The sequence below is a fragment of the Rhodnius prolixus genome, unplaced genomic scaffold, assembly GCF_049639745.1.
Source record: "Rhodnius prolixus isolate KJV_2025 unplaced genomic scaffold, Rpr scaffold_1, whole genome shotgun sequence".
Taxonomy (NCBI): Eukaryota; Metazoa; Arthropoda; class Insecta; order Hemiptera; family Reduviidae; genus Rhodnius; species Rhodnius prolixus.
Genome location: NW_027411581.1, coordinates 14,528,545 through 14,554,631, shown reverse-complemented (window position 1 = coordinate 14,554,631; position 26,087 = coordinate 14,528,545). Strand labels below are relative to the sequence as shown.

At 40.1% G+C, this 26,087-nt stretch overlaps 2 protein-coding genes and 1 long non-coding RNA gene across 7 annotated transcripts in view; 2 read left to right on the top strand and 1 right to left on the bottom strand.

Annotated features, from left to right (window-relative positions):
- Positions 1-4,428: 4,428 nt before the first annotated feature.
- Positions 4,429-8,200, top strand: LOC141455478 (uncharacterized). Its single transcript, XM_074130585.1, has 4 exons — positions 4,429-4,617; positions 5,035-5,198; positions 5,286-5,763; positions 7,423-8,200. Exons 1-4 carry the CDS (start codon positions 4,522-4,524, stop codon positions 7,465-7,467), a joined length of 783 nt encoding a protein of 260 aa, XP_073986686.1. The 5' UTR covers positions 4,429-4,521; the 3' UTR covers positions 7,468-8,200.
- Positions 8,201-9,525: 1,325 nt separating this feature from the next.
- LOC141455529 (uncharacterized) lies at positions 9,526-11,867 on the bottom strand. Its single transcript, XR_012459330.1, has 3 exons — positions 11,620-11,867; positions 9,869-11,546; positions 9,526-9,599 (listed from the first exon to the last, which is right to left on the bottom strand). It is a non-coding gene; the product is annotated as an uncharacterized lncRNA (long non-coding RNA).
- The window catches only part of LOC141455403 (monocarboxylate transporter 14-like), a 26,542-nt gene continuing 11,105 nt past the window's right edge, over positions 10,651-26,087 (top strand). For 3 of the 5 annotated variants that reach the window (XM_074130474.1, XM_074130465.1, XM_074130458.1), the window contains exons 1-4: positions 10,651-10,936; positions 12,177-12,320; positions 12,670-12,855; positions 13,959-14,088. In XM_074130474.1, coding sequence (XP_073986575.1) covers positions 10,651-10,936; positions 12,177-12,320; positions 12,670-12,855; positions 13,959-14,088 — 746 coding nt within the window. Of the gene's footprint in view, positions 10,937-11,897; positions 12,104-12,176; positions 12,321-12,669; positions 12,856-13,958; positions 14,089-26,087 lie in introns of those variants that run through there. The other 2 variants (XM_074130479.1, XM_074130488.1) reach the window with 2 other exon arrangements.

The window sequence follows — 26,087 nt, the reverse complement described above, 5'->3', positions numbered from 1 at the left end:
ACTAAAAATTTCAAAATGAATTCCTTCCTCTAGCTCACTCTCAGTACTTCTATGAAATTCAAATGGAATCTACATGCTCAAAGAAGAACTTAAGAACTTACACCTTGACAGACCTAATATAATTGTTAACTGAAACACATCTAAAGCACACACTAAATTTTAACATACTTGAGAATCGAACATACAAAGCACGGCTCACCCAGATGGCAAGACCCCTGGTGGCCCTCTTATTTTGATAAGAAACATCATTAAACACAGTACTAAATCTCAGAAAAAGGCAACACTATACAATCCTCACCACAGAACTGCATTTAGCCCAGAATAAAGTAACTATCGCTGAGGTATACTTCCCGCCTAGTAGCAGTAGAACAAAAGAATGGCTAAATAGCTTCTTCGCGAATATGGAGCCCGCTTCTTTACAGGAGCCAAATGAAGATTATTTGAAGAATTAGCTCTCCTATAGACAATGTTTTTGCAATGTGGCTGATCCATGAAATATGTTATGATGCAACATAAATGTACATCATTTTGTTGTAAATTTCAAATAAGCATATGACGGCCTATTTGGAAATAGGATGTTTGAAGACTTGAAGGAGTTTATAATCCTGGATAAGCCCATTATATAGTGTTAGCCTCCATGTTTGACCACAGAATAGGTCGATCTCCGGTCGTGATCTAAATGTTTAAGTATTTCAAAATGTTACAGCGTTTAAATTCTTAGGAGCCATATTTAAACGAGTTAGGGAAATTATAAGTGAAATAAAGGAAAAATGGCTGTAGAAAGCAAATGTGTTTGCGCGGAATAACAACCTCCAACCAATACATCAATCCGTTCAATTACATAATTGCAGGGATCAAAATAAATTCCTACCAAATTTACATCCTTCGAAAGCTTCTAAATTATTCACTTTTAATAGTTTTCTTAATTTTATTGCTAATATTGACCTCAAAAAAAAAATTGAACAAAAATAAAACCAGATCTCTGATTTAAATAAATCTGTTCGCAGACTGTAAGAATTGTATTGTTCAATAAGAACAATGCTCTAAACATAAGTAAAAGAAAATAATGGTTCTCTTAAACTTCCACGTTTTCAGAGAACAACCAAACTTTGTTAGGTTTATCTTTCTCTTTGTTTCAAATGTAAAGAGGATTTATCCACTGGGGATAATCTTTAGCAATTTAGAGAGTAGGGCTTATTGTGGTATGTCGAAATATTTTCCATACCTAGAAAGAAAAAAGAAAAATATTTGTTGCTTAAATAAAAGCAATAGTTAATTTTTAATTAATTAGTTTTAAATTTACTAATTGTTTAGTTCGTGCAACTTCTGCAATCTTGGGAAACTTAACTTAGCAAACCTTGGTGATTTCATTAGTTGTCAAAGTGACCATCCACCCTCAAAAGCATTGCACGTTAGAGAGTCTAGCTTCAGGAGTTGAGTTCCTAATTTCAGCTGGGTGATTCCAGGGTTAATTCCCTTTAGAACCTACCTACTTCTTAGTATGGGTCACCTTATTAACATTTCAGGGAGGGCTTTGAGAAGACGGATCTACAACACTGTAGGGAGCTGTAGTCTCTGGCTTCCGGCTACCTTCTATTTCAAGAACATAGTTTCCTTAATTTAAGGAAGTCATTCTCAGAACATTGCAGAGTGTCGGTAAAGGTGGTAAGTTAGAGCTGGGATTTTTTTTTTTTTTTTGAACTGTAGGCTTTTCGCTCTTCCTGGAGCAACTCAACACAACCAGGATAGTAACCAATCCCTTCAAGGAATCTTCTAAGCATCTAAAGATGAATTAGTTCCAGGAATCGATTATCTAACTGCCGGCATCCAGCGCTCTTTTTAGAACTTTCCAAGAAAACTTTTTCAATAACTGACTCCACTGGCAGCACTGTAACTCGATAAATAATTGGTTAAGAGGAGTACTTGTGGCTTTGGTGGTCCTGGTAGGTTTAATTCTTAAGTTGAAACAAATCTAGGATTGATGATGGCGCTGCCTCTTGCAGGCAGTGCTTATAGCCAATTAAATTGAGTTCTAACTGACTTAATTTACGAGATGCATGCAACAACATCTAGGCAAGGATAGCAACTGTAAGGTCAGTAAAATTCAGCGTTAAAAGAATGTTCGTTAACTAAAAAGTCTTGGGCGTGTTCTCACTGCTTCTTATTTGAAGAAAGTAATTTATGCAGAACTGGAATAATATGGGCCTTGTTAAGTGCATTAGTGTTTATATGCGATATTGATCTCTCTGGAATAAGTAAGAAGAGAGTGAATAATGAAAAGTACCGATGAAAGAAAACTGCAATTATAAATTTCAATGGGAAAATACCAGAGATGGGTGAAAAAATGGGAAGAGGAAACTAAACGAAGACGACACCTAGCGTTTATTATGTGCGGTAGTTGAAGGTTTGAGTGTCTGGGAGAGAAGGCGAGTTTGTCATCAGCACGGTTGAGGGTGTGCGCGCGCACTTGTCGCAACATGCTGACTGCGGTACCCGTTCAGACGGGCACTTCTACAATTAGACGACTTTTAAAATAATTTATAGCATAACGCCACATCCTAAAGGGTTTTTTTTTTTTTTTATTTTACAGAATAATGAGAATTAATAAAAAATTAAAAATTTACAAAATTGTAGCTCCGTAATTTTAGATTGAATAAAATGGCGGTTCCACCAAAAAGGGGAAGGAACGCAGGCAATCCAAAATGCCCCTGATAGTCCCCTAGCTCCGTAATAGTAGCAGGCGTTATTTTAGGACAGCTCAGACGGAATACTAGACCATAGGTAATACAATTCTTTTTTTTTCATAATTACATAAAGCCAAATCGCTTCAGCCACTCTAAACAATAACTTAAAAAATCTTATGTGATTGCTCACACCAAATTTGTCTTAAAAAGATTTTCAAAATTAAATTTTCTTGAATTTTTACAGAAAAAATCTAAGAAGACTGAAAAAAAATTGTAAAGTTTTATTAGGGAAATCTCAAATATGTGAAATATCCTTTCAATAAAGTGGCACGGTTGTTTGGCAAATTTGATTTAAAACCATATGGTCGTGTGCCCGAAGACATTGGAACCAAATAGCAAACTACACACACATAAAGATCAATTTTTAAAAACATTTTTTTGGGCTCTTGGGACCTCTAAGCGGATTTCTCCTCTAAAACTCAAAATAGAATTTCTGCAAAATCAAAATTATTCTCCTATTACAAGTAATAATATTTAGTGATAAGCCTTTAAAAAAAAAAAAAAAGAAAGTTATTCATTGCTTAATTAAAAAGTAAAATAAAAAAACATTTCCATTTCTGGAAATAGACCCTCTCCTATAACATATTTGCCAGGCCATTACAGATTTCTGCCAAAAGGTTCCAATGAATCTGTCTAAATCATCTCTCCATCTTATTCTCAATCATCTGCAGCTTCCTCCTTTCTGCCTCCATTCTTGATTCGTGCCCTGCTTAGATCCACTTACACACCCTTGAAATGGGTCGTTTCTCTTCTAGCACCTCGAACCTCGAAACGAATACATCCAGCGAAAACTCTAAACTAGAATCCGCACCATCACAATATCATCAATTCTTCACTCATTGAAAGTGGAAAAAAATCATCTCAGGCCATTTTTAAATTCTCTTTCCTCGTTTAGGAAGAAGTATTGTGATATGTTTAGATTTCCGATTGAGTTTTCTCCGAAAACCCATTCGGAGGTACAATGAATTCGAAAAAGCGTGTTTCACTAATTGCCCAGCATAACTGCGGTCAGCAAAAACCAGCAACGAAAATCGCCAAAAGTTCAAATTGACATTTTGACTTTTAGATTCAAGGGATGTAAGGTTTTATTTAACATTATACAGTAGAGGCTGCCCATTAATAAACCAAATTTCGTGTTTAAAGATTTTACTTGAAATTTGCTCCTTTGATATTTTTTTTAAACTTCATATGCTTATTTCCTTCATGTTAGTTAAATAACTTTTTATCAAACATTTCCATATATAATAAACTATCTCAGGCAGTTCTGGGACGGAGGCGTCTAAGAAGTACACTTTCAAAATTTGGATAAATTCGGCCCATGAAAACTTTTAATTTTAACTTCTTATGCTTCATGCATGTAGATTTTTTGGAACATAATTCCACAAAAATGGCTACAAATATACTGGATTCTTATTTAGGTACTACTTAGAAAAACAACAACAAACATCCAAAACTTTCTGACGAGTATTAAGAAGATGTAAAAAAAGTGTGCCCCCTGAGTTAATAATAGATTTATAATTTATCGCAATTGGCACCACCCAAAGAATTTTGCTGGAATTAATTATATTAACCCTTACGTTCTCAGGAACCAATTTATAATTTTCGGTTACAATATTTGTTTAATGATTTTCTTATGTAAGTCACTACATATAAATAAATCGATAGACCTATCGATATACAGCAATGTGAAGCCTTTTGCAGTGTGAAGCTGTTATAACAGGGGATGAAGGTTTGGATCTTTTTAGTTATAAGTTAGTAAATATTTCTAAAGAAAACAATGGAAGAAAAAAGTGAAAGTTCGGCGAGTCGTTGTTTCAAACTGTTACAGCCGGAGCTAATGACAATAGAAGAGTTGTGTGAAATTTTGAGAGCGGTAAGTTACCATTATTGTGGAAAAATCTTGAAAAATGCGAAGCTTTCATAATGTTAACTTAGTGACTTCTTTTATTATTCTTCTTCATTCTTCTTTTATTATTTTAGATTTCTTTATAATTGAGTTACCATTAATGTTGCGCCAGTTTAATATATATTCAGAAACAAAATTTTAAGCATTTCGAAAACTATTTTTGTATTTCTGTGCTGTTAGCAGTTAAAACGAACCTAAAAATACTACGTTATAGTTTATATTTCCAGTTCAGATTGAGGGTCACTTTGATTTTGGTATTAAAGATGCGTTTTCTAAGTTAGTCTCTAAAAGACTTTGAACGTTTCCTCTTTACATTGTTAGATTACTGTCCATCACCTTTGAATATTCATGAATTGGCAAGGACATATTGATTCTGTGTTTCAGTGCTGTGTAAAGAATGATTTAACTTCATACAACAAGAGTGAACTTATTGAACTTTTTAAAAGAGTAGCCCTTCCTCTGCCTCAGAGAGAATATAGTAACAATAGCTGGCGTGAGAGATTGTTATCTAAAGGGCAAAAAAGAAAAGTAGCTTCGACAGAAGAAAGGTAGAGCTCATGTGCAATTTTGTCCAGAAGTTGATTTGTGGGATTTAATAAAATGTATCATTTGTTAATTTGCGTTATTTTTTTCAGGGACAATGTTAAGAGGCTTTGTGCAACAAATGGTTCGACAAAGTTTTTGCCTAATAATAGCAATATTACCGTACAAACGAATAAAAGCACTTCATCTTCAAGAACGCCAAATACTAGTAGATTGAAACCTCCAATAAATATAGATAATTATACCAAGAAAGTACTTAAGTTAGCATTACCTAATTCAAAAAACTCTGACGGTTCTTCTTCCAGAAAAATGATTATGAAAGAGAAAACAGAAATAAAATCACAAGAAAAAATTATTAATCTTCCATCTAAAAAAATTGTACTCAAAGGTGAAGGAAATGAAATTACATCTGAAGAAAGAATTAGCAAGTCAACAGTAAAATTAAGTAGTGAGGAAAAACTAACATTAAGCAATGGCAAACATAAAAGAATTGTAATAGATTTTTCAGATTCTTCTACAACCACAACGAAAACTCCTAAACTTGTAAATTTAAAGAGATCCAATAGCGAGGTAAAAAGAAATCATTCTTTTCGTGGTACATTGCATTTATTCACATATTATGTAGTTTCTACATCAAATATTTTCAATGTTTATTTGGCCCCCTTTAAATAAACTAGAGTGAATTGAATCTGATGAAACTTCTTGATTTCAAAACTTTGTCAAATTATTTATAAAGAATTACTTCAATTTTTCCGATTAGTCAAAATAAAAGAAACGAATCTCTTTGATATTAAAAGCTCCATTGAACCGGTATGACGATTAAGTACAACATCGTACATCAGATTTTACTCACAAATCCCTAAACAATTATTTTCTAAAAAAAAATGTGCCAAAATAAAAATTAGTACTGTTATTATTTTATTATGGGTTGACGCGGCTATTGGCCTATATTTTTACTCATACTTACCTCCAGATTTCACCCGACATTCTCTTATAAACTCTGACCCAATTTCGTCTTGGTCTTCCGTCTTGCGACGTTCAGCTATCATCTTTTTCGGCCATGTATCTTTTTTCATCTTGCTAACGTTTCCAAATCACATGAGTTGTTTTATTGTAAGAGCTCTATTTTTTTCAAAGCCTGTGTTATAATAGGTTTAAGATGAACAAATATATGAATAGTACATACTTAGACTAAGCAGAAATGTTTCGGAATTTAGATCACATTCATATTAGTTAAATAAACTGGTAAAATATTATGAAAAAATAAATAAAAATTAGATAAATTATAGCCAATTTGTTGTGATATTTGATCAGAGACTAATGCATTTTTTTTTAAATCATTATTTTCATTTTTCTTGTCTCTTTTCATTTCCAATCTAGAAACCCGTGGAAATATCAAAAAATCCATTTATGTCACACCCTTTGCGAAAGAAACCCTACTAGCAGGGTCGCAAACATGAATAATAAAAACATATTGACGTCAGTGTAGTAGGCTTACTGGTAGAATCACTCTTTTTGGACAGGTCAAAGGAGGGGAGCCACTGAACATGATACACTCTGGCCTCCCAGTAGTGCTCTCTAAAAATCTTGTTTAAAGGTTTTATCCAATTGAAAGATAGGTAGGGTCTTCTACAGTAAATGTGCTGTACTCAAAGGAAATTTTTGAGAAAACTTTAATAACTACTAAAAAACCTTTCCGAACATAGATTTCCAGGTGTGTGTTCTACCGTAATCTTAGTGTTGAATTCCAAGATAATATCCAAACAAATAGCAAAATGCAACTTATTACTCAAAACACACTTTCGTTGAGTGTGGTAGAATAAAACTGAACTTAAAAAATTTGCCACAATTTCAATGAGCATTAAATTTTGATTTTAAATGAATTAATAGTTATAAACTAAGTTGTAAGAGAAGTTAGCTCAGAGGTTTAAGTATGCTGGATTCAAACTGGAGATTCCGGGTTCGAATCCAGCTACCGACCCTAATAATTCTTTTCTTAGAAGCTTCTGAAAGCTCATGTCCGGTTATCTTTAACGAGAGAACGCGGTCCAGAAGCCGGCAGAGTTCTGGAAAAAACCCGGGCGCCAACAACCTCAGCTGTTGACCCGCCTAGCATTAACTAAATTCAATTTGGGCAAATTGTGGCCGTACATTAAGACTACATTAATATATATTTTCTTTATTATTGACATTACTTATTTCAAATTTTCGTATCCCTCTTTTTTTCAGATTACAAATTCTGGAAAGAAAGTCAGAAGAATAGTTGACATTTAACGCTGGCAAGTTGTCACTTAATGGAGTTAACATTTCCTAAAAATGTACATAGTATTCTTTTGAGTGTGTGTGTATGTATCATTGAGTGATATTTTGGAGTCTTGCTTATCACTAGATTATAATTTGTTGTAAGTGAAAATACATACCTCAATGTATTGAACATTTTTAGCAATTATCATAAACCTCTCTGTTAGACCTGTGTTAGGGTATCAGTAATCGAAAGCTGGTTTTATTAATGAAATACCTTAAGAACTCTTAATTCAGATTGCATTTCTTCTTATTAATTCTTGAGAGTTTACACTTATGATAAAACTTGACAACCAGATTTGAAGATCAATAAACTTCTTAGTTTAATGTTTCATTTGATAAATGAATTATTTTTTAATTATTTATTTAGTTCATTTATATATACAGGGTGACCAGAGTTATATGCTCCACCCACTTTTTTTTAAATGGCGGGAAATTTCGAAAAAATAAAAACACGTATTTAATCATTTTTAGTCTAGTTTATTTTCAGTGATAGACCCATTTTTTAAACCCCTGTATCTCGAGATACAGCATCCAACTTTTTTTGGGGGGGCACAATCAACAGATAGGCAAGCCAAAACTCTGGACGCTTTGCTTGTAGCAGCACTTAAGGTGGCGAAGTCGAGATCTAGGCAGGCTTGAGTTAGGCAGCTTGTTTTTTTTAGGAGCTCAAATACTTTAAAAATATGCAACAAAAAATATAACGTTCCATTTGAAAAAACAAAGTTGGATGCTGTATCTCGAGATACGGGGGTTTAAAAAAATGGATCAATCACTGAAAATAAACTAGACTAAAAATGATTAAATACGTGTTTTTTATTTTTTCGAAATTTCCCGCCGTTTAAAAAAAAAGTGGGTGGAGCATATAACTCTGGTCACCCTGTATATATATATATATATATATATATACATAAATTAAAGGAATATATATATATAATTAAAGGAAACGTTTATGAAACATTAAAATAAGTTTTCCTTTAACTTAAAAACAATGTCAACCCTAAATATCAATATCAAACTAAATCGTCAAATGCCAATAATTTTTATGTAAATTGCTGTATTTTGGGAAACAAAATTAATAAACAAAAATGAGAATCTAGTTTGGAATGGTCTCCTGAGAAAAAAAAATTGAATTATCTACATTTATTACTTTCATAAAATGAAGCGTTCAAAGTAATTGAAGTTCTAGTAATAGAGTATGTAACTCATCGGCGAAAAATTGCCGACAGATCAAATTTGATATTTCGTATGGGTCCCATCATGGGGCCCGGTTTTCGGACAAAATTAGCCAGCCGAAGTTCCAATTTTAAAATGGAAATGGTTTTTATTTCATCTTCGTATTTTGGCTGCGTAAGCAAAGTCTAGAATCTTCATTTTTAAACATCAGATTCTTGCATTAACACAGTGTAGACACAGTTATGAGTGTATTTATATACATACATAAAAACATATCCGGCGTTTCAGGCAGAGCCGAGCCCTGGCCTCCACCAAGAACTTCCTCCAGCCTTCTCTGTCCTGCGCCTTCGTTCTCAAATCAAATATTCCAGCTCTTGCGGCATCTCAATTCTTCCTTGACGACGGTTAACAGGCTTACATTGTATGACCCTCTTAGCGGTAGCAGTGTCCTGCTTCCTTATTAAATGTCCAGCCCAACTTAATATATTTATTTCGATGCAGTCTTCCACCAACACTTCTTTAAATATTGTAATTCCCAATTATGTCGGATTCTCGTAGTGTCCTCTTTCTTGATCGACCCAAAAATCCTCAGATTTTCTTTTCATGCATGTGTAATATATATGTATGTTACGCATTATCTCATTTACTTTTTGTGATAGTGCAAAAGTAATTATTTAATTGCAAAAACTGGAAAAAAAATTAAACTGCACTAATTGAATTAAACATACGAAATTATCCAACAAGTTGGTTTTGATATTTCGTGATTTTGTGGTTTCCAAATAAAATAAGAGAACTCAAGATATCATATCTATTATCAGATGTTCTCTCATCACTTCACTTCTAAGTAGAAATGGGTAAAGTATAAACGACTGCATATTAGCTCTCCATTGCGTAATCTAGTACCATATCCTATTCGTAAACAGATTGTTCTGGAAGAATCAAAATAAAATTACACAGAACCGTTATAATAATAACAAGGTCAGTATAAATGCACTTTTTATTGTACAGCCCAAATTTAAATATTTAATTGTTTAAAAAAAATTAAACAAACAAATATGTATTATAGTTTAATAATACAATTTTTATATTTTAAACATTTCAATACTCTTGTAGTTAGTTTACTTTGTTGCCAAGAATTTATAGATCACAAAATATTAGCAATAATTATTAAAAAGCAAATAGTTTTAGCTCTACTTACTTGTAAAAAATACAAAAATTTTTTTAAAAAACTTCGTCTCTTTTTAATCTGTGTATAGTGTGTTTGTAGAATTAATTTGATGTCATTGTGTTCCATTTTCATTTTAGATGCCCTAATTTTTCTCTTTTTTTATTTAATCTTGCTCAAATTAGTTTCTTTGATTTATGAATATTTTTTTATTTTTTATGGTCTAGTGTATGGATGATAATAGAGTGTGCCATACATGTATATTTTTATTGAATAAAACTATTAGATTTAAGGAAATATAAATTTTTTTTAGTTGCATAACTTCACTGTCGTTCAGAACAAATTTACTCGTAAAGCTATTGTCTTTTACAAGATACTTTTTTCTTTTTTTTTACTGAATGTTGTGCTCTTGTCATTTAGAGCTCCACCTAAGTCCACTTTAATTAATGATTTCTAGTGGAGCTTTAAGGCAAAAGTTTTACTTCTTAAAAAGATCCGAGTTCTCAATCTTTCATGACAATGCGTAAAGTCGTTGAAGCTGAGGTTTAACATTTCTCGACTATAATAATAATAATTGTAATTTAAATGAAATAAACTATTTTAATTAACAGGCCTTTATATGAAAAAAAAGAAGTTTTTCAGGAAGTGACAGGTGATAACATTTTCAATGCAGATGTTATTAATGGAACAAAATTCCTAGCATATCATTTAAATACATCTAATCACGAAAATCATTTAGTTTAGTCAAGTTTGTGTTTGAAGATAATAATTTTTGTAAATAATTTGAACTTGTGATTATTTACAAGATATTGAGAATGACAGAAGATATAGGTCCATCAAGTCCAGTAGAAATTACAACACCAAGTGTTAAAAGACCAACAGAAAGAGATATGAATGAGTTGGCTCCGATCATTCCCTTGCCTCCAGATGGTGGATGGGGCTGGGTTATTGTAGCAGTTTGTTCCGTTGGAAATTTGTGTATTGATTCAGCTTCACTATCGTTTCCTTCAATCCAACTACACCTTGCAAAAATGTTGAATGCATCTTTAACAAAAATATCTTTGATTGTTTCTGTGTACAATGGCATATGCTACTGTTTGGGTAAGCATATAAACGAAAATAATATAATTTTTTTTTACATAATATCATTTTGCAATAATTTTAAACAAATAATTTTGGGTGCTAGGTACAGGGCCGGATTTACCTATTGGCTAACTAGGCTTCAGCCTAGGGCCTCAAGATCAAGAGGGGCCTACATTCAAATTGATAGAAAAATTAAAATTACACTATTCTAAAAACAGTGAACACTAAAACACTGAACCGAAAATAAGAAGAAATTCTACACATATGACTAAAAAACAAACTTAAAAATGGGAGGTGAAAGGGCCTCATAAGTGGACTAGCCTTGGGCCTCTTTTCATCTAAATCCGGCCCTGGCTAGGTAGACTGCAAAAATATTTAGCCACGTTTTATTTTTTATTCAATTTTTTTTATTTATTTTTTTTAACTTTCATAAAAAATGTTTTTCCAAGCTGTTCTCCGACACTTTTATTTTGATCTTTCTCGTCAAGTTTTCATACTGGATAAAGACCGGAAATCGAACCCAATACCATAATACATCTTAACATTGCGGGCCTTGCCTCTTAACTGCTCGGATATCATGGTGCCTGCTTCCAAGCTTGACAATCACAATCTGGAATATCAGGTGGACCTGTGCAGACAAAAGAGTTAAAAAAATCAGCTTACTTATGGAGAGTTTAAAACATGAATTATTAAATACCTACATAAAGAAACACGCGTGTCGCTCGTTTCATTGACTAATGGTCAGAAATTCCATGGAAAAAGCTGAGATCACGAATTTTCTACCTGAAATACTATATATTTATATATAGTTTTTTTTTTATTGCTTGGATGGTTATTGAAATTCCCATATAGGAGAATATATCTATTGAGTAGATATCAAAAAAGGATCCAGTGCTCCTTCTGAAGAAAGCATGTAATTGAACAAGTAGAGAAGGGTAGAGCAAATAACATTTTGATGTAAAATTTCTCTAAGACTGAAAATCTCAGATCTAAGCCCAACACCACAGCAAATCTCATCACGCAGAACTTTTAATATGCTTCCAATTTGGCATCTAGTGAGACATATTTATTCAAAATGGATTTATACCACTTTCTATGCACCCTGCTTTGTTTCAAAGAATCTCTCTTCCAGGAACGAGAGAAAAGGTAGGCTTCCATATGGTTATATCTAACACATATTTTTAGGTATTAAGCTAAGACTTTCAGTTGGAGTATTTTTTAGTAAAGAGTTATTAACTCTTTGATCACTAATTTTTAGGACCCGTTAGTGGAGCACTAGCAAATAGACTGGGATTTCGGCTGACCATGATAATCGGAGCTGCATTTGGGTGTACAGGGATAGGAATGTGCTATTTCCTAAATAATTTTGTTGCGCATATGTGCTGTTACGGTATTTTAGCAGGTATTCAGTTAAGTTTTTCTTCAATTTTTTGTTTTGTTTTGTTAGTTTCTTTGCGATTATAAGAAAGCTAGAACTATGAATGTCTAATGTACATGGTGAGAGCTTTAAATAAAATAGATTCTGTTTACTCTTAAATTAATAGATTATCTTTAAACAAAAGAAAAAAAAAAGCCCCAAAATTTCGGTTGTAAATAAATACATCTTTTCCTGAATCTAAGAACACTATACTAGAGTTACTTCTAGAAAATTAAGTATTACTGAACTAGTTGATCTCATCTGGTTAATAAGGCCATTAAGGCCTAAAAGAATAAAAAGAATTAATGAACTTTTTCTTTTCCCCCTCCCAAAGGCATTGGAGGTTCAATGGTGTACATGACATCAATAGCAGCACCAGGATTTTGGTTTGAAGAAAAGAGAGCATTAGCAGCTGGGATATCAAGCAGTACATCTGGATTAGCAGCGATTATTGTACCTTTGATAGCAACTGTAGTAGAAGAACATTTTAATTGGCGCTTAGTTATCGTGATTCCAGCTGGTATTAAGATTTTTTTTTCTTCATTTTAGTTACCTAAAACGTTTTTTTAGTCAAGTAGACTTCCTCTGAGGATGGTCGTGGAGCCTGGAGCCTAAGCCACCACTACTTAAATACCTAGTTATGTCACTAATATTTAATGCTATTATTTCAGTTCTATCGGTTCATTAAACTTGGAAACCACAGATGGTGGACTGAGTACTAACCGGCAATCTAGTAAGTTTACAGGAATAAATTCTTCCTGTGATACTCTCAGAACATGGCTAAATTTGATTGGAGTTTTCTCATTCTGTAGGTTTCTAGAGTTTTGTTTTTGAACCGAGAGAGTTGCTGTTTTAAGCTCCTTACAGATTAGTTTTATTTTATTTTTTTAAATGTACTTTTTAGTACTTACAGACTAGGTTTCTCACTTTTATTCAAAAAAAGTCATATCTGTTCCTCTTTTATTTTTTTTTTCAAGCACATTATGGTCTATCCCGCGTCCATAACATTCTTCTGGACTTATAAGCAATAAGTACATTTCTTTGAGTCCTATAGGAAACCAATGCTTTCATGAGAAAGAAAATGATGCAATGAGACATCGTTGAGTAAGCTGATCACTTTTCAGCCTTCTTTAATTTCTTTTTAAAGGAAACGTTGGTCTCTGAGATCGGTCAAGGTGATGTCCATGCTCGCTTTCCTACTTTTCCATCAGTTAAAACTGGATCAACTTATACATTATCAGTTGATGTATACTCACTTTATATATGTAATTAAACTTTTGTCTCTTTCTCGTATAAGTATGTAGGTCCATCTCTGCACTGGACAATTATCACTATTAATGATCGTCAGCTATGTTCACATCATTATCGTCAAACGAAGTTACCCATCGTAGGTTTTCATCTCAAATAGGTTTTCAAAGCACTCGGAAAGCCATTTTACATGCGGGATTTTGGTTTACCGCGCTCGGAATGGCTTAAAAATTCAGTGATAGATTTTAGACCCGATAAATCCCGCAAATTGTATCGCTGATTTAACAGTCATTTAAAAGAAATTAGTTTAGAAAGAATACATGCCTCTCTAAAGTAAGTCAATCATTATTAAAAAATTATTCTTATCTTTTCTAGGAATGTACTTCGTTCTTTTCTTTCTTGCGTTCTTGATTCGGAAAGCTCCCGCAGCATTTGTGCAAGCTGAAAAGCAAACAAAGCCTATTGGCAAGCTCAAGAAGGAAGATATATTTAGTTCTCATTCTGTGTAGGTAATTCTCTTTTTATTGCGTTATGGCTTTTAAATGCTTAATAACATCTAAGTTGGAATTTTTTTTAATTTTAACGAGGTATTAAATTAAAAATCTTTTAAAGTACATATGTACAGATAATGTTTTTGTTATTTTAATAAAAAGTTGATTGGACTTAACGAACAAAAAAAAAGAAGAGAAATATCACATATAACTTTGTGTCACACACTAACTACCCCTCACTAAATCTGTGTTCTGAATTTGCTATTAATATTCTTTGACGAAATCTGACATTCCGTCCAGTTAGCACTTACTTATCTCAAAAAATTATATGCTTATTTATATTTCTATTTATCTACAACAAATAAACTGAAATCTTTTGGAGATAAAAGTACATATATCATAATGGTCAAGCAATATATACTTTAAAAAATATCTGGAAGTACTAATTACGTTTAACTGTAAATATAAAGATGATTATTTTGTGGGGGGGAAAAAAACAGAAAGAATAATTCTAATTATTTGTAAAAGCAAATCTAATTCGTTGGAAACTTAGTTGGTCGTAAAACACCACAGACTGTGTGGTGAGACTTGAAACAGAGATTGCTATCAAGGGTTCAGACATTTAAGAGAATCCTATGGTAACCCAGGGCTAGTAATAGCGGCTCATTATGAAATTGAGTGACGACCTATTGCCTAAAGTTGCAATTTAGAATGAAGGGTTTCAATAAACATAGAGTTGGCGAAGTTGAGAGGAATTAGTTCTCCCAATTGAAGCAATGGCTTAGTATCATTGGAGGACTTGATAGCGAGCAGCGCATACAGTGAAGAGTTCCAGATCTGATAAAAAAATGGTCCAATAATGTACCATCACTCGATATCGAAAAGATTTTTCATTCTGGCTTTAGTCGCTTGTAAAATTTCATTAGGGCTTATTAAGGAGTATATTCATTATCATTGCGCTAGAAACAACTTCAGGGTGGTCAGCAGTCGTAAAGCATTGAGAATATCAAAAAATGGCTGTTATCACATAGGCACCATCTCGCTGTGCTCTATGAGCAATCTCGATAGTAAGTAACCCAGGAGCACTTCTTCTTCGTTTGCTCTTTGAACTCGCCATGCAGGAGGCAATAACTAAATAAGTTTCTCATTAAAGAATTCGCAAATTCATGTTAATCAACTTATTAAACACTTCTTTGTTTTGTTCGTAATTAACTGAGAAGATATATAAAGAAACTTGGATCTCCCCCGATGGAAGGTCAAAGAATCAGCTTGATCACGTTATGGTAAGTGGAAGGCATTTCTCTGATATTATGAATGTTAGGAGCTATAGAGGTGCTATTTGCGACTCCGATCATTACCTGGTAAAGATTAAAATTCGGCAGAGGCTAACAATTAGGTTGCATCGTGGAGGGGAGAAAAGAAAAATGTTTCAAATAGATGAGTTGAGGATTCAAGAGAAGAGGGAGGATTATGAAAGGAATTTGGAGAACAAGTTTAGAGCAGATAAAGCCGAAAGTGATAACGTTGATGTGAGGTGGAATACTTTTAAGAAGGTTGTTTGTGGGGCTACAGAGGAGATCTTGGGAGAAAGAAAGAGGAAAGAAAGAAACAATTGGTTTGATATTGAAGCGCAGGAGGCAGTGAAAATGCGAAACGAAGCTAGGGCTAAGTTGCCTTTGAGAGTTACAAGGAAGTCTACGAAAGAATATAAGGAAAGAAGAAAGGTTGCGAGAAGAATATGTAGAAAGAAGAAAAGAGAGGCGGAGTCTCGCAAGCTCGAACAAATGCAAACAGATTTTGAATGTAATAGTTCCCGAAAAATTTACACCGAGATAAAAGGTGGGTACCAGCCGAGAATAAGTTTAGTGGAAAGTAATGAAAGAGAATTAATTTGCGACGAAGCGGCAATTCTTGAGAGATGGGCTCAATACTTTGAAGAGGTTTTGAATGTGGGGGCCTTGGAACTGGAAAGCCCGCCATCAAAAGACGAATTTGAATATATATTAGAGTTGATGAAAAATAACAAGGCCCCAGGAGTGGATGGGGTGAGCACTGAAATGTTGAAAGCAGCAGGAAGAAATAAAGATGCATTGTTTCATCTTATATCGGATGTGTGGTGCCGTGAAGTAATGCCTAAGGAGTGGGCAGGCGCACTTATTTGTCCTATATTCAAGAAAGAGAACCGCTTAAAATGTGCCAACTACAGAGGGATTTCACTCTTGAGTGCCCCATACAAAATTCTGGCAACCATAATCAATAAAAGATTGATGGAAAGGTCAGAAATAGTTGTTGGGGACTACCAAAGTGGATTCAGACCCGGTAGATCTACAATGGATCATATTTTCACAGTGAGGGCCTTATTGGAAAAGTTTTATGAGCTAACTGTGGATACTCACTCGATCTTTGTAGATTTTAAAATGGCTTATGATCGGATTAGTGGAGCTGGTTTGTCTTGATGTATGAGAGAACTGGGATACCCGGAGAAATTGATTCGGCTCGTCAAAATGTGCTTGGCCAGCAACTATGGGAAAGTAGCAATCCAAGGGAAAACCTCCAGAGAGTTTAGAATAAACTCAGGTCTGAGACAAGGAGACCCTATGTCACCGACATTGTTTAACATACTGTTGGAATTATGAGGAGGTTGTCAACCAATTTTAGTGGCAACCTTTATAATAGAATGTTGCAAATAATAGCTTATACCGATGATGTGGCAATACTGGCAAGGTCGCAGCAGGAGCTAAAATTAGATTTTCTGGAGCTGGATGTGGCTGCTAAGGAATTTGGTTTAGAGGTTAACAGCGAAAAAACCAAGTATATGGCCAATACGAGGAGAAGAAGAATATTCCGGAACCTACGGGTGTGGAATACTCTTTTGAAGAGGTGAAAGAATTTAAATACTTGGGGGCAGTTTTAACCTTTAATAACAGTGTTAGGGAAGATCTGTGTGAGAGAATCGCAGCCGGTAATAGATGTCCAGCCAGTTTTTAAAAGGAAATTGTTCGGTCGTGACCGAGAACATTCGGCCAGTTTGGCTAACTTCCGACTCCCGCGGCTCAGTCTCGCGCCCGCGCGCGTACTAATGTACACATCCGCCTTAATTTCCTTCTTTCCACATATTTCTTATCGCTCATTAGTATGTTATTATTTTACACCTTTTTTATCCTCTCAAACTCTCTATATAAACTTGTTGTTTCCGCTTCTATTTCCTTTATTTGTTTTTCTATATTCTAAACTCTTTGCCCCACTACTTCCTTTAGGACCTTGTGGTCACCTTTCGAGCCTACACAGTTCTCTGCGGTACCGCGCTATTTACGCTTCTGTGCTTCTGTGCTAATACGCTTATATTCAACGCTTCACTCATCGCTTCACGCCTATCATTTTTCATCTGCATCTAGTGCCCTTAGTACGCTATTACTTTCATACTTCCGCTGACACCTAATAGTACGCATCATCCGCATCTAAACGCCTCTCCCGAATATCGCTTCACGCATATTCCACCGCTTATAGTGCACTTATTGCACTATTCCCCCTTTACTCTTCCGCTTACCTCATTTCCACTTCCGCTACGCTTCTCTGAGCCTGAGCCCAAATATTGCCTCCCTTTCTCAGAGCTCAACACACACACACATACACATTTACATAAACATATATACACGCTTCCGCTCCACAGCTTCCTTTCCGCTCATCGCTTCTCAGGCAGATTATCAACATACCTCACGCACATCGCTCCTTGCAAAGGGTAAGTACCTTCCCCTTTCTCTTTTATTTCTCTTTATTTTTTCTATTCTTCTTTGTCTACTATTATTTCGTACAGCGCCCACTTGGGCATTTGGGTGTAGGCGTACTCGAGCGCCTACATTTTGGTCCTCCGGGCCGGATTTATACAATTTATACAGTCCACTTCTTCCACTATGGCGCCTAAAAAAGGGAAAGGCACTGCAGGTGCATTATCGTTTGTTGCCTTCACTCGCTTAATCAGAGCAACTAAATTGGCCCTGGATCGCCATCTCGAGGACTTCGCCGAACGACTTAGAGTCGCTCCTCTGTCCTCAACGCTCATAGCTTCGATGACGAGATTGGTCGAGGCCGATTACGCTACATTCCTGAAAGGCGTTGAGCCTTATCTAAAGGCAGACTCGCTTCCTGAAGGCCTCTCAGAAGACCAATTGTCGGCTGAGGTCCAGCAAGTGCGGGACTTATACCGACAGATAATCTGCACCTTCGAAGAAAGTTGCCCCGCTTCATCCGCTGTCGGTGCAGCGACCTTCGCTGCCCCGCTCCTCCCCCCACTACCGATACCGGACTTTTCCGGCAATATCCGGGAGTGGCCGCACTTTAAGGACCAGTTTGCGTCCCTCATTATCGCCAACCCCGCACTTTCCGGGGTGCAGAAGTTTACCTATCTACGGGGGGCGCTTTCCGGGGTTGCGTGCTCTATCATTTCTCACATCCCCCTCCAGGAAGCGCAATTCCTGACGGCGTGGGATTTGTTGTGTGGCCACTTTGACAGCCACCGCAACCTCGCCTTATCGCTGCTCGACCAGTTACTTCCCCGCGCTCCTCAGACCCCCCCGCATACCACACCTCAGCATCTGGAGGCCTTGCTGGAGCAGGTGGGGTGTGCAGAGACGTTTCTTAATATCCCCGCGGATGACCCGGCCTCTTTTCTACTGTTTTTGCTCCTGTCTCGCCGCCTTGACCAGGAGAGTCAGCTCGCTTTCGAGCTGGCCTACGCTGATGAGCCCTTTCCCACCGTAAAACACTTACGCACGTTTCTGCGTAGGCGCTCGCTCGCCGTCACTCGGGTGACCTCTTCTGGTCCCCCTGTTCGCGCGGCCGTAACCCCTGCCTCCGCATGCGCTTCCCCCCCTGCGCCTCGCAGGGCATCCGCGCTTAATCCCTCCGCCTCCGCTCGCACCCCCCTGTATCCGCCCCGTGGAGCTATTGCCTCTCGGGACCCCTCCGCGCAATATGTAGCCCCTGCGCCCCCGGTGTCTGTTTACAGCTGCGAATACTGTGCAGCTAAGCATTCTATTCGGCAGTGTCCCCGTTTTAAGACACTGTCTATCACCCAGCGCCGGGCATATATAGATGCTCACCGATTATGCAGGAATTGCCTCTCCGCTAAACATCTGACTACAGCCTGCAGATCGGTGCAGTCCTGCCGCGTCTGTAACAAACGACATCATACGATGTTGCATCCCGTGTCTTCCGATTTCCCATCGGCACCCTTGTCTCCCACTGACCGCCCAGTGGCCCCGCAGATTATCCCTTCGACCTCCCCGCCCCGCTTACCGCTTGCCACTCCGGTGGACAACCCCACTGCCACCTCGCCACAACGTTCACCTGCCTCAGCGTCTCCCCCGTCGCGCTTTAGTTGGGCAAACTGTCCCTCCCCCCCCGCGTCCGAAGATGAATCGCCCCCCTTGCCCGCTCTTCCTAACCCGGCTGAACTCCCCCCCTCTCGCAGGCATATCCGCTCCCGCGTTCCCCGCCCCTTATTGGACGCGGAATGAGGGTTTCCGCCAACCCCCCTCGCCTATACCATCCCCCCCGCGTATCCATACCCACTTTTGCCTACCATCACGGTACACGCTGTGAATCAAAACATTCACGGTTTTGTGCGCGCCCTAATTGACACCGGAAGCCACCAAACGCTCATTACGCGTCGGTTCGCTAACCACCTCCGCTCCCCCTTTCACCGGTGCTCCTCCGATTTGCTCACGCTCGGCGGCGCTGTTACCGCTCACTCCCGGTATCGAACCAACTTCTTTATCTCCCATTGCGGAGATCCCCCCCTGTTGCGGGTCCATGCTACCGTCCTAGAGGATATCATTCCTCCGCTGCCCACGCGGCCTTTTGCTTGCAGTTGGCCCCATCTCCAAGCTCTCCCCCTGGCAGACCCCTCATTTAATTATCCGCAGCCCATTGAGCTGCTGTTGGGTAATGATGTGTTACCGCACCTCATGCTCACTGGGGTAATTCGCCCCACGCTTCGCGCGCCGGGCGCTTTCCGCACTACCTACGGCTGGGTACTTCATGGGCCATACCGCCCAGCGCTGTCTAGGAATATCCACGTACGCTTCGCGCCCGGAACTGTGTTTCATACTCTCGAGTCCAATCCGTCTCCCCAGCGTTCCTCCGTGCCACCTCTCGATCTGGATGCGGTGGCTCTCATCCCTGCGCCTTCCGCCGCTGAAACCAGAGAATGCGTCACTCACACATCCGCAAATTCGTACTCCGCTTCCGAATCGGTCGCTCCAGCTATCGCGCTTCCTGTGGTACTCGACCCCGTTCCCCGAGACGCAGACGAAGACCTCGCCTATTTGGTCCGACGCTTCTGGGAGGTGGATAAGGTTCCGGAACGACTGCCGCTCACCCCTGAAGAGCGCATTTGCGAAGACCTCTACCTCCGCGATACATATCGTCTTGCTAACGGCCGCTATGTAGTTCCGCTTCCTCTCCGGGCTCCACATTTGGGTGCTTCCAGAAATGTGGCCACGCGACAGTTTCTCCGCTTGGAAAAACGCTTCGCTCGAGACTCAGAGCTTCGGCACGCGTACCATGACGTTATGCAGGACTACCTGGATAGCGGGCATATGGACCTTGTATCCGCGTCCGATACTCCCCCCTCTTATGAGCCATTTTATATTCCGCATCACGCGGTACATCGCCCAGACGATCCCCCGAACAAACTCCGCGTAGTTTTTAATGCATCATGCGCTTCCGCCAACGGACATTCTCTCAATGACCTTCTATTTACCGGACCCAAGCTACAAGCGGATATCGCCACGCTCCTGCTCCGTTTCCGCCTCCATCGCGTGGTATTCACCGCGGACATCCGACAGATGTACCGCCAGATTCGGGTGCTACCTGCCCATCGTGACTATCAACGCATAATTTGGCGATTCTCTCCAGATGAACCGTTGCAAACGTATCGTCTTAACACCGTTACTTTCGGCGTATCTTCCGCCCCTTACCTCGCGCTGCGCACCATCCGCCAACTCGCGCTCGATGAAGGGGATAAATACCCCCATGCTAAACTCGCGCTCCAAGAAGAAGTGTATGTCGATGACATACTCACTGGAGCAGACTCCGAGGTGACTGCAAAGCATCTGATGGAGCAGGTCCGGCGGCTTCTCATGGCGGGCGGTTTTGAGTTACGTAAGTGGGCCACGAATTGCCCATCGTTGCTCCGGAGCCTACCCCCCGAGCACTGCCGCCAACCCACCTCCGAGGACCCCCTTCAGCTTGATCGGGATCCTGTGCTCAAAATTCTGGGGCTGGGTTGGGATCCCACTACTGATAGCTTTTTCTACGCGGTGCGCATGGCTGAACCCGCATCCACCAAACGTGCCATCCTTAGCCAAATGGCCAGAATTTTCGATCCCTTGGGATGGCTAACCCCGGTCGTTTTCAAGGCCAAGTTGTTTTTTCGCCAACTCTGCCGGCTGCAACTTGATTGGGATCAGCAACTCCCTACGGAGCTCGCAGCCCCGTGGCTCGAATTCCAGCAACGCCTGCCCGAATTGGGACGTATACGCTTACCACGATTGCTTCCCACGATCGACGCCGCTTATACCCACCGCTTAGTCGGATTTTGCGATGCGTCCGAGAATGGATACGCCGCGGTCGTCTACTTGCATACCACCTCCCCCCGTGGAGAGTGCCAAGTGCACCAGGTGGCCGCCAAGTCGAAAGTTGCACCTAACAAGACCATGTCGCTGCCGCGGCTGGAGCTGTGCGGAGCACATTTATTAGCTAAATTGCTGCACTCCATTGCCTCGTCCATGCTCCCGCAGTTAGGGGCATATCTGATCGCGTTTTCTGACTCCACCGTCACGCTTGCCTGGATTCGCGGCGAGAGCCATCGATGGAAGACCTTTGTTGGCCATCGCGTAGCTGACATCCAGGAGCTCATTCCCGCTAATGCTTGGAGGCATGTGGTCTCTGAGGATAATCCCGCTGACTGCGCTTCACGAGGCGTGCAACCGCATCAGCTGCAGCCACACCCGCTTTGGTGGACCGGGCCACCCTGGCTCGCCGAGACCCTTGATAACTGGCCTACCTCTAATGATCCCGTGCCCTCGGGTCTGGTTCAGCAGGAAGAACGCGCCGACCCCCCGCTCACGCTTGTGCTCCCCGCTCAAGAGGAGCCCTTTTTCACGCGCTATTCATCGCTTCTCCGCTTGAAGCGGGTTACCGCCTACTGCCTTCGTTTTTTGTTTAACTGTCGTAATTCTGCTACGCCACGCCAGGGTTGGCTTAGCACTTCGGAATTGCGGAGTGCGTTCATCGCGCTAGTACGCTTATCCCAAGCTCATGCGTTCCCCGTCGAAATGAAAGAAGCTCAAGACCCCCAATCGCGTCATCGATTGGTGCGTCAGTTGAACCTGTTCACGGACAAGGATGGAATACTCCGCGTAGGCGGACGCTTATCCGCCTCCACGCTGCCTTATGGTTTTCGCCACCCGCTTTTATTACCTAAGGATCATCATCTCACACGGTTAATAGTGGATGACGCACACTTACGCTTATTACACGCTGGGGCGCTTGCTACCCACTCCTATTTACGCCGACAGTACTGGATCGTCAATGGACGAAACGTGGTACGCCACCGCTTAGCTAAATGTAACCGCTGTTTTTCTGTCAAACCGCGCCCTGTTATCCAACCGCTAGGAAACTTACCCGCTGAACGCATCTCCGCCGCATCCGCATTCACAGGGACCGGGGTTGACTACGCTGGCCCATTCGCCGTCTCAAGTGCGCGCCTCCGCGGCGCTGCCACCACTAAGGGCTACCTGGTGGCGTTCATTTGTTTCGCCACCAAGGCCGTTCATTTTGAAATCGCTTCGGAGCTCTCAACATCCGCGTTCCTCGCCGCCTTCAGACGCTTCACGGCCCGCCGCGGACTCCCCACCACGGTGTTTTCCGACAACGGAACAAACTTCGTCGGGGCCCATCACCAGCTCCGTGATCTCGGCCGCTTAATCCGCAACCCCCGCCATCAGCAGTTATTCTTTGATTCCGCCTCCACGCGTGGTATTGAGTGGCGTTTCATACCACCCGCTAGTCCTCACTTTGGCGGATTGTGGGAGGCCGCGGTTAAATCCGCGAAGCACCACCTCTCCCGCGTGATTGGGAAGCAAACGCTAACATATGAGGAGCTACTTACTGTGGTTACTGAGGTCGAGGCAATCCTTAATTCTCGCCCCATCTGCGCTCTCTCCTCTGACTCCGCGGATCCGGAGCCGCTGACGCCGGGACATTTTCTAATTTTCCGCCCCCTCACCGCCCCGCCAGAGCGCCGCCTTACCCATCTGGCACTCAACCGCTTGTCCCGGTGGAATCTGACACAACGTATCCAGCAGGACTTCTGGACGCGCTGGAGTCAAGAATATCTGCATACGCTGCAGCAGCGTGAGAAATGGTTGCTACCCGCCACAGCCATCTCGCCGGGTACTGTCGTCATTCTTCGCGAAGACAATGCTCCTCCCCGCCAATGGCCGCTCGGCCGCATTACCGCCTTACATCCCGGACGAGATGGCGTCTGTCGGGTGGCTGATGTGACCACCGCGTCCGGCACTTTCCGCCGACCGCTAAACAAGCTCTGTCCTCTCCCATCGCAATAGAGATTCCGCTTATCAATCTTCGCTGAAGCCAAGCCTTCAGGGCGGGCGGGATGTTCGGTCGTGACCGAGAACATTCGGCCAGTTTGGCTAACTTCCGACTCCCGCGGCTCAGTCTCGCGCCCGCGCGCGTACTAATGTACACATCCGCCTTAATTTCCTTCTTTCCACATATTTCTTATCGCTCATTAGTATGTTATTATTTTACACCTTTTTTATCCTCTCAAACTCTCTATATAAACTTGTTGTTTCCGCTTCTATTTCCTTTATTTGTTTTTCTATATTCTAAACTCTTTGCCCCACTACTTCCTTTAGGACCTTGTGGTCACCTTTCGAGCCTACACAGTTCTCTGCGGTACCGCGCTATTTACGCTTCTGTGCTTCTGTGCTAATACGCTTATATTCAACGCTTCACTCATCGCTTCACGCCTATCATTTTTCATCTGCATCTAGTGCCCTTAGTACGCTATTACTTTCATACTTCCGCTGACACCTAATAGTACGCATCATCCGCATCTAAACGCCTCTCCCGAATATCGCTTCACGCATATTCCACCGCTTATAGTGCACTTATTGCACTATTCCCCCTTTACTCTTCCGCTTACCTCATTTCCACTTCCGCTACGCTTCTCTGAGCCTGAGCCCAAATATTGCCTCCCTTTCTCAGAGCTCAACACACACACACATACACATTTACATAAACATATATACACGCTTCCGCTCCACAGCTTCCTTTCCGCTCATCGCTTCTCAGGCAGATTATCAACATACCTCACGCACATCGCTCCTTGCAAAGGGTAAGTACCTTCCCCTTTCTCTTTTATTTCTCTTTATTTTTTCTATTCTTCTTTGTCTACTATTATTTCGTACAGCGCCCACTTGGGCATTTGGGTGTAGGCGTACTCGAGCCCGCTACGCTTCTCTGAGCCTGAGCCCAAATATTGCCTCCCTTTCTCAGAGCTCAACACACACACACATACACATTTACATAAACATATATACACGCTTCCGCTCCACAGCTTCCTTTCCGCTCATCGCTTCTCAGGCAGATTATCAACATACCTCACGCACATCGCTCCTTGCAAAGGGTAAGTACCTTCCCCTTTCTCTTTTATTTCTCTTTATTTTTTCTATTCTTCTTTGTCTACTATTATTTCGTACAGCGCCCACTTGGGCATTTGGGTGTAGGCGTACTCGAGCGCCTACAGAAATGCTTGTCCCAAGCTATAAAGATAAGAATATACTACCCTGCGTCCAATCGTTACCTACGGTTCGGAAGCAAGGATATTAACCAAAGCGGACGAGCAGGATTTTCGGACCTGTAAGGACGCAAGATGGCTATGAAATCAGGACGAATCGTGAAGTCGTTGAACTGTTCGGTGAGCCTGATCGAATAGTAAGTAGCCACTATAAAGTCTGGTTGACTACGATGTCTGGGACATTTGCACCGAATGGAGGAGACGAGAGGTCCCAGGACAGCACTGTATGGACACCCTGGTGGAAAAAGGCCGACTAGGATGGTTGAACGACGTACAGGACGATTTGGAAGCCATTGGTTTGCAGAGATGAAGAACGTCGGCATGAGACAGTGATAGGTGGAGAGCTGCAGTGGCTGAGGCTCGGGCCCTTCATGAACCGTTACAGCCCTTGAGTAAGTAAGTAAGTGAGTAATTAACTGAATAAAGAAACAGGTTAGGCATTAAATAAGTTTTATACAGTTTTAAGCTATGTTTTTAAATAGTGATAAATCTATTGAATGGTGAAAATTGGAGAAACTTAATTAATTTTCATACATATGCCTATAAATACAGAAGCCTACTTGTCAGGAGTTCAACTATTGAACACAAAGTGAAAATTGAGAAGCGAGATATCTCACTATTATTATTACATTTATTTATTTTTTTAATGATTTAAGGCGCATCAACATCTATGGTTATTGGTGCCCGGAGCTTTTTTCAGTGCACTGCCGGCCTCCGGACAGTGTTCTCTCGTTACAGACAACACTGTCCATCACCGGACAGTGAGCTGTAAGAAGCTCCTAGGAAGAGAAAATCTAAGGGTCAGCAGCTGGATTCGAACCCGGGAACTCCGCGTGGGAGTCCAATCCGCTAACCGCATAGCTAATCCCTTCCCTTATTATTATCATTATTATTATTATTACTATTACTATTATTAATTGTTAAAAAACACATTTCATCAATATTTTTCGATGAAAACTCAAAAAATATTGATTAAAAATCAAAAACATTAAAGCAAAAATCTACATTCAGCTTATGTGAAACAGCCAATGCTCTGAAATAAATATTAATAGAATGTTTCTCATTTCTTTAGTTAATCCCTTCCCTTATTAATTTATTTATTATTATCATTTATTATTATCATTA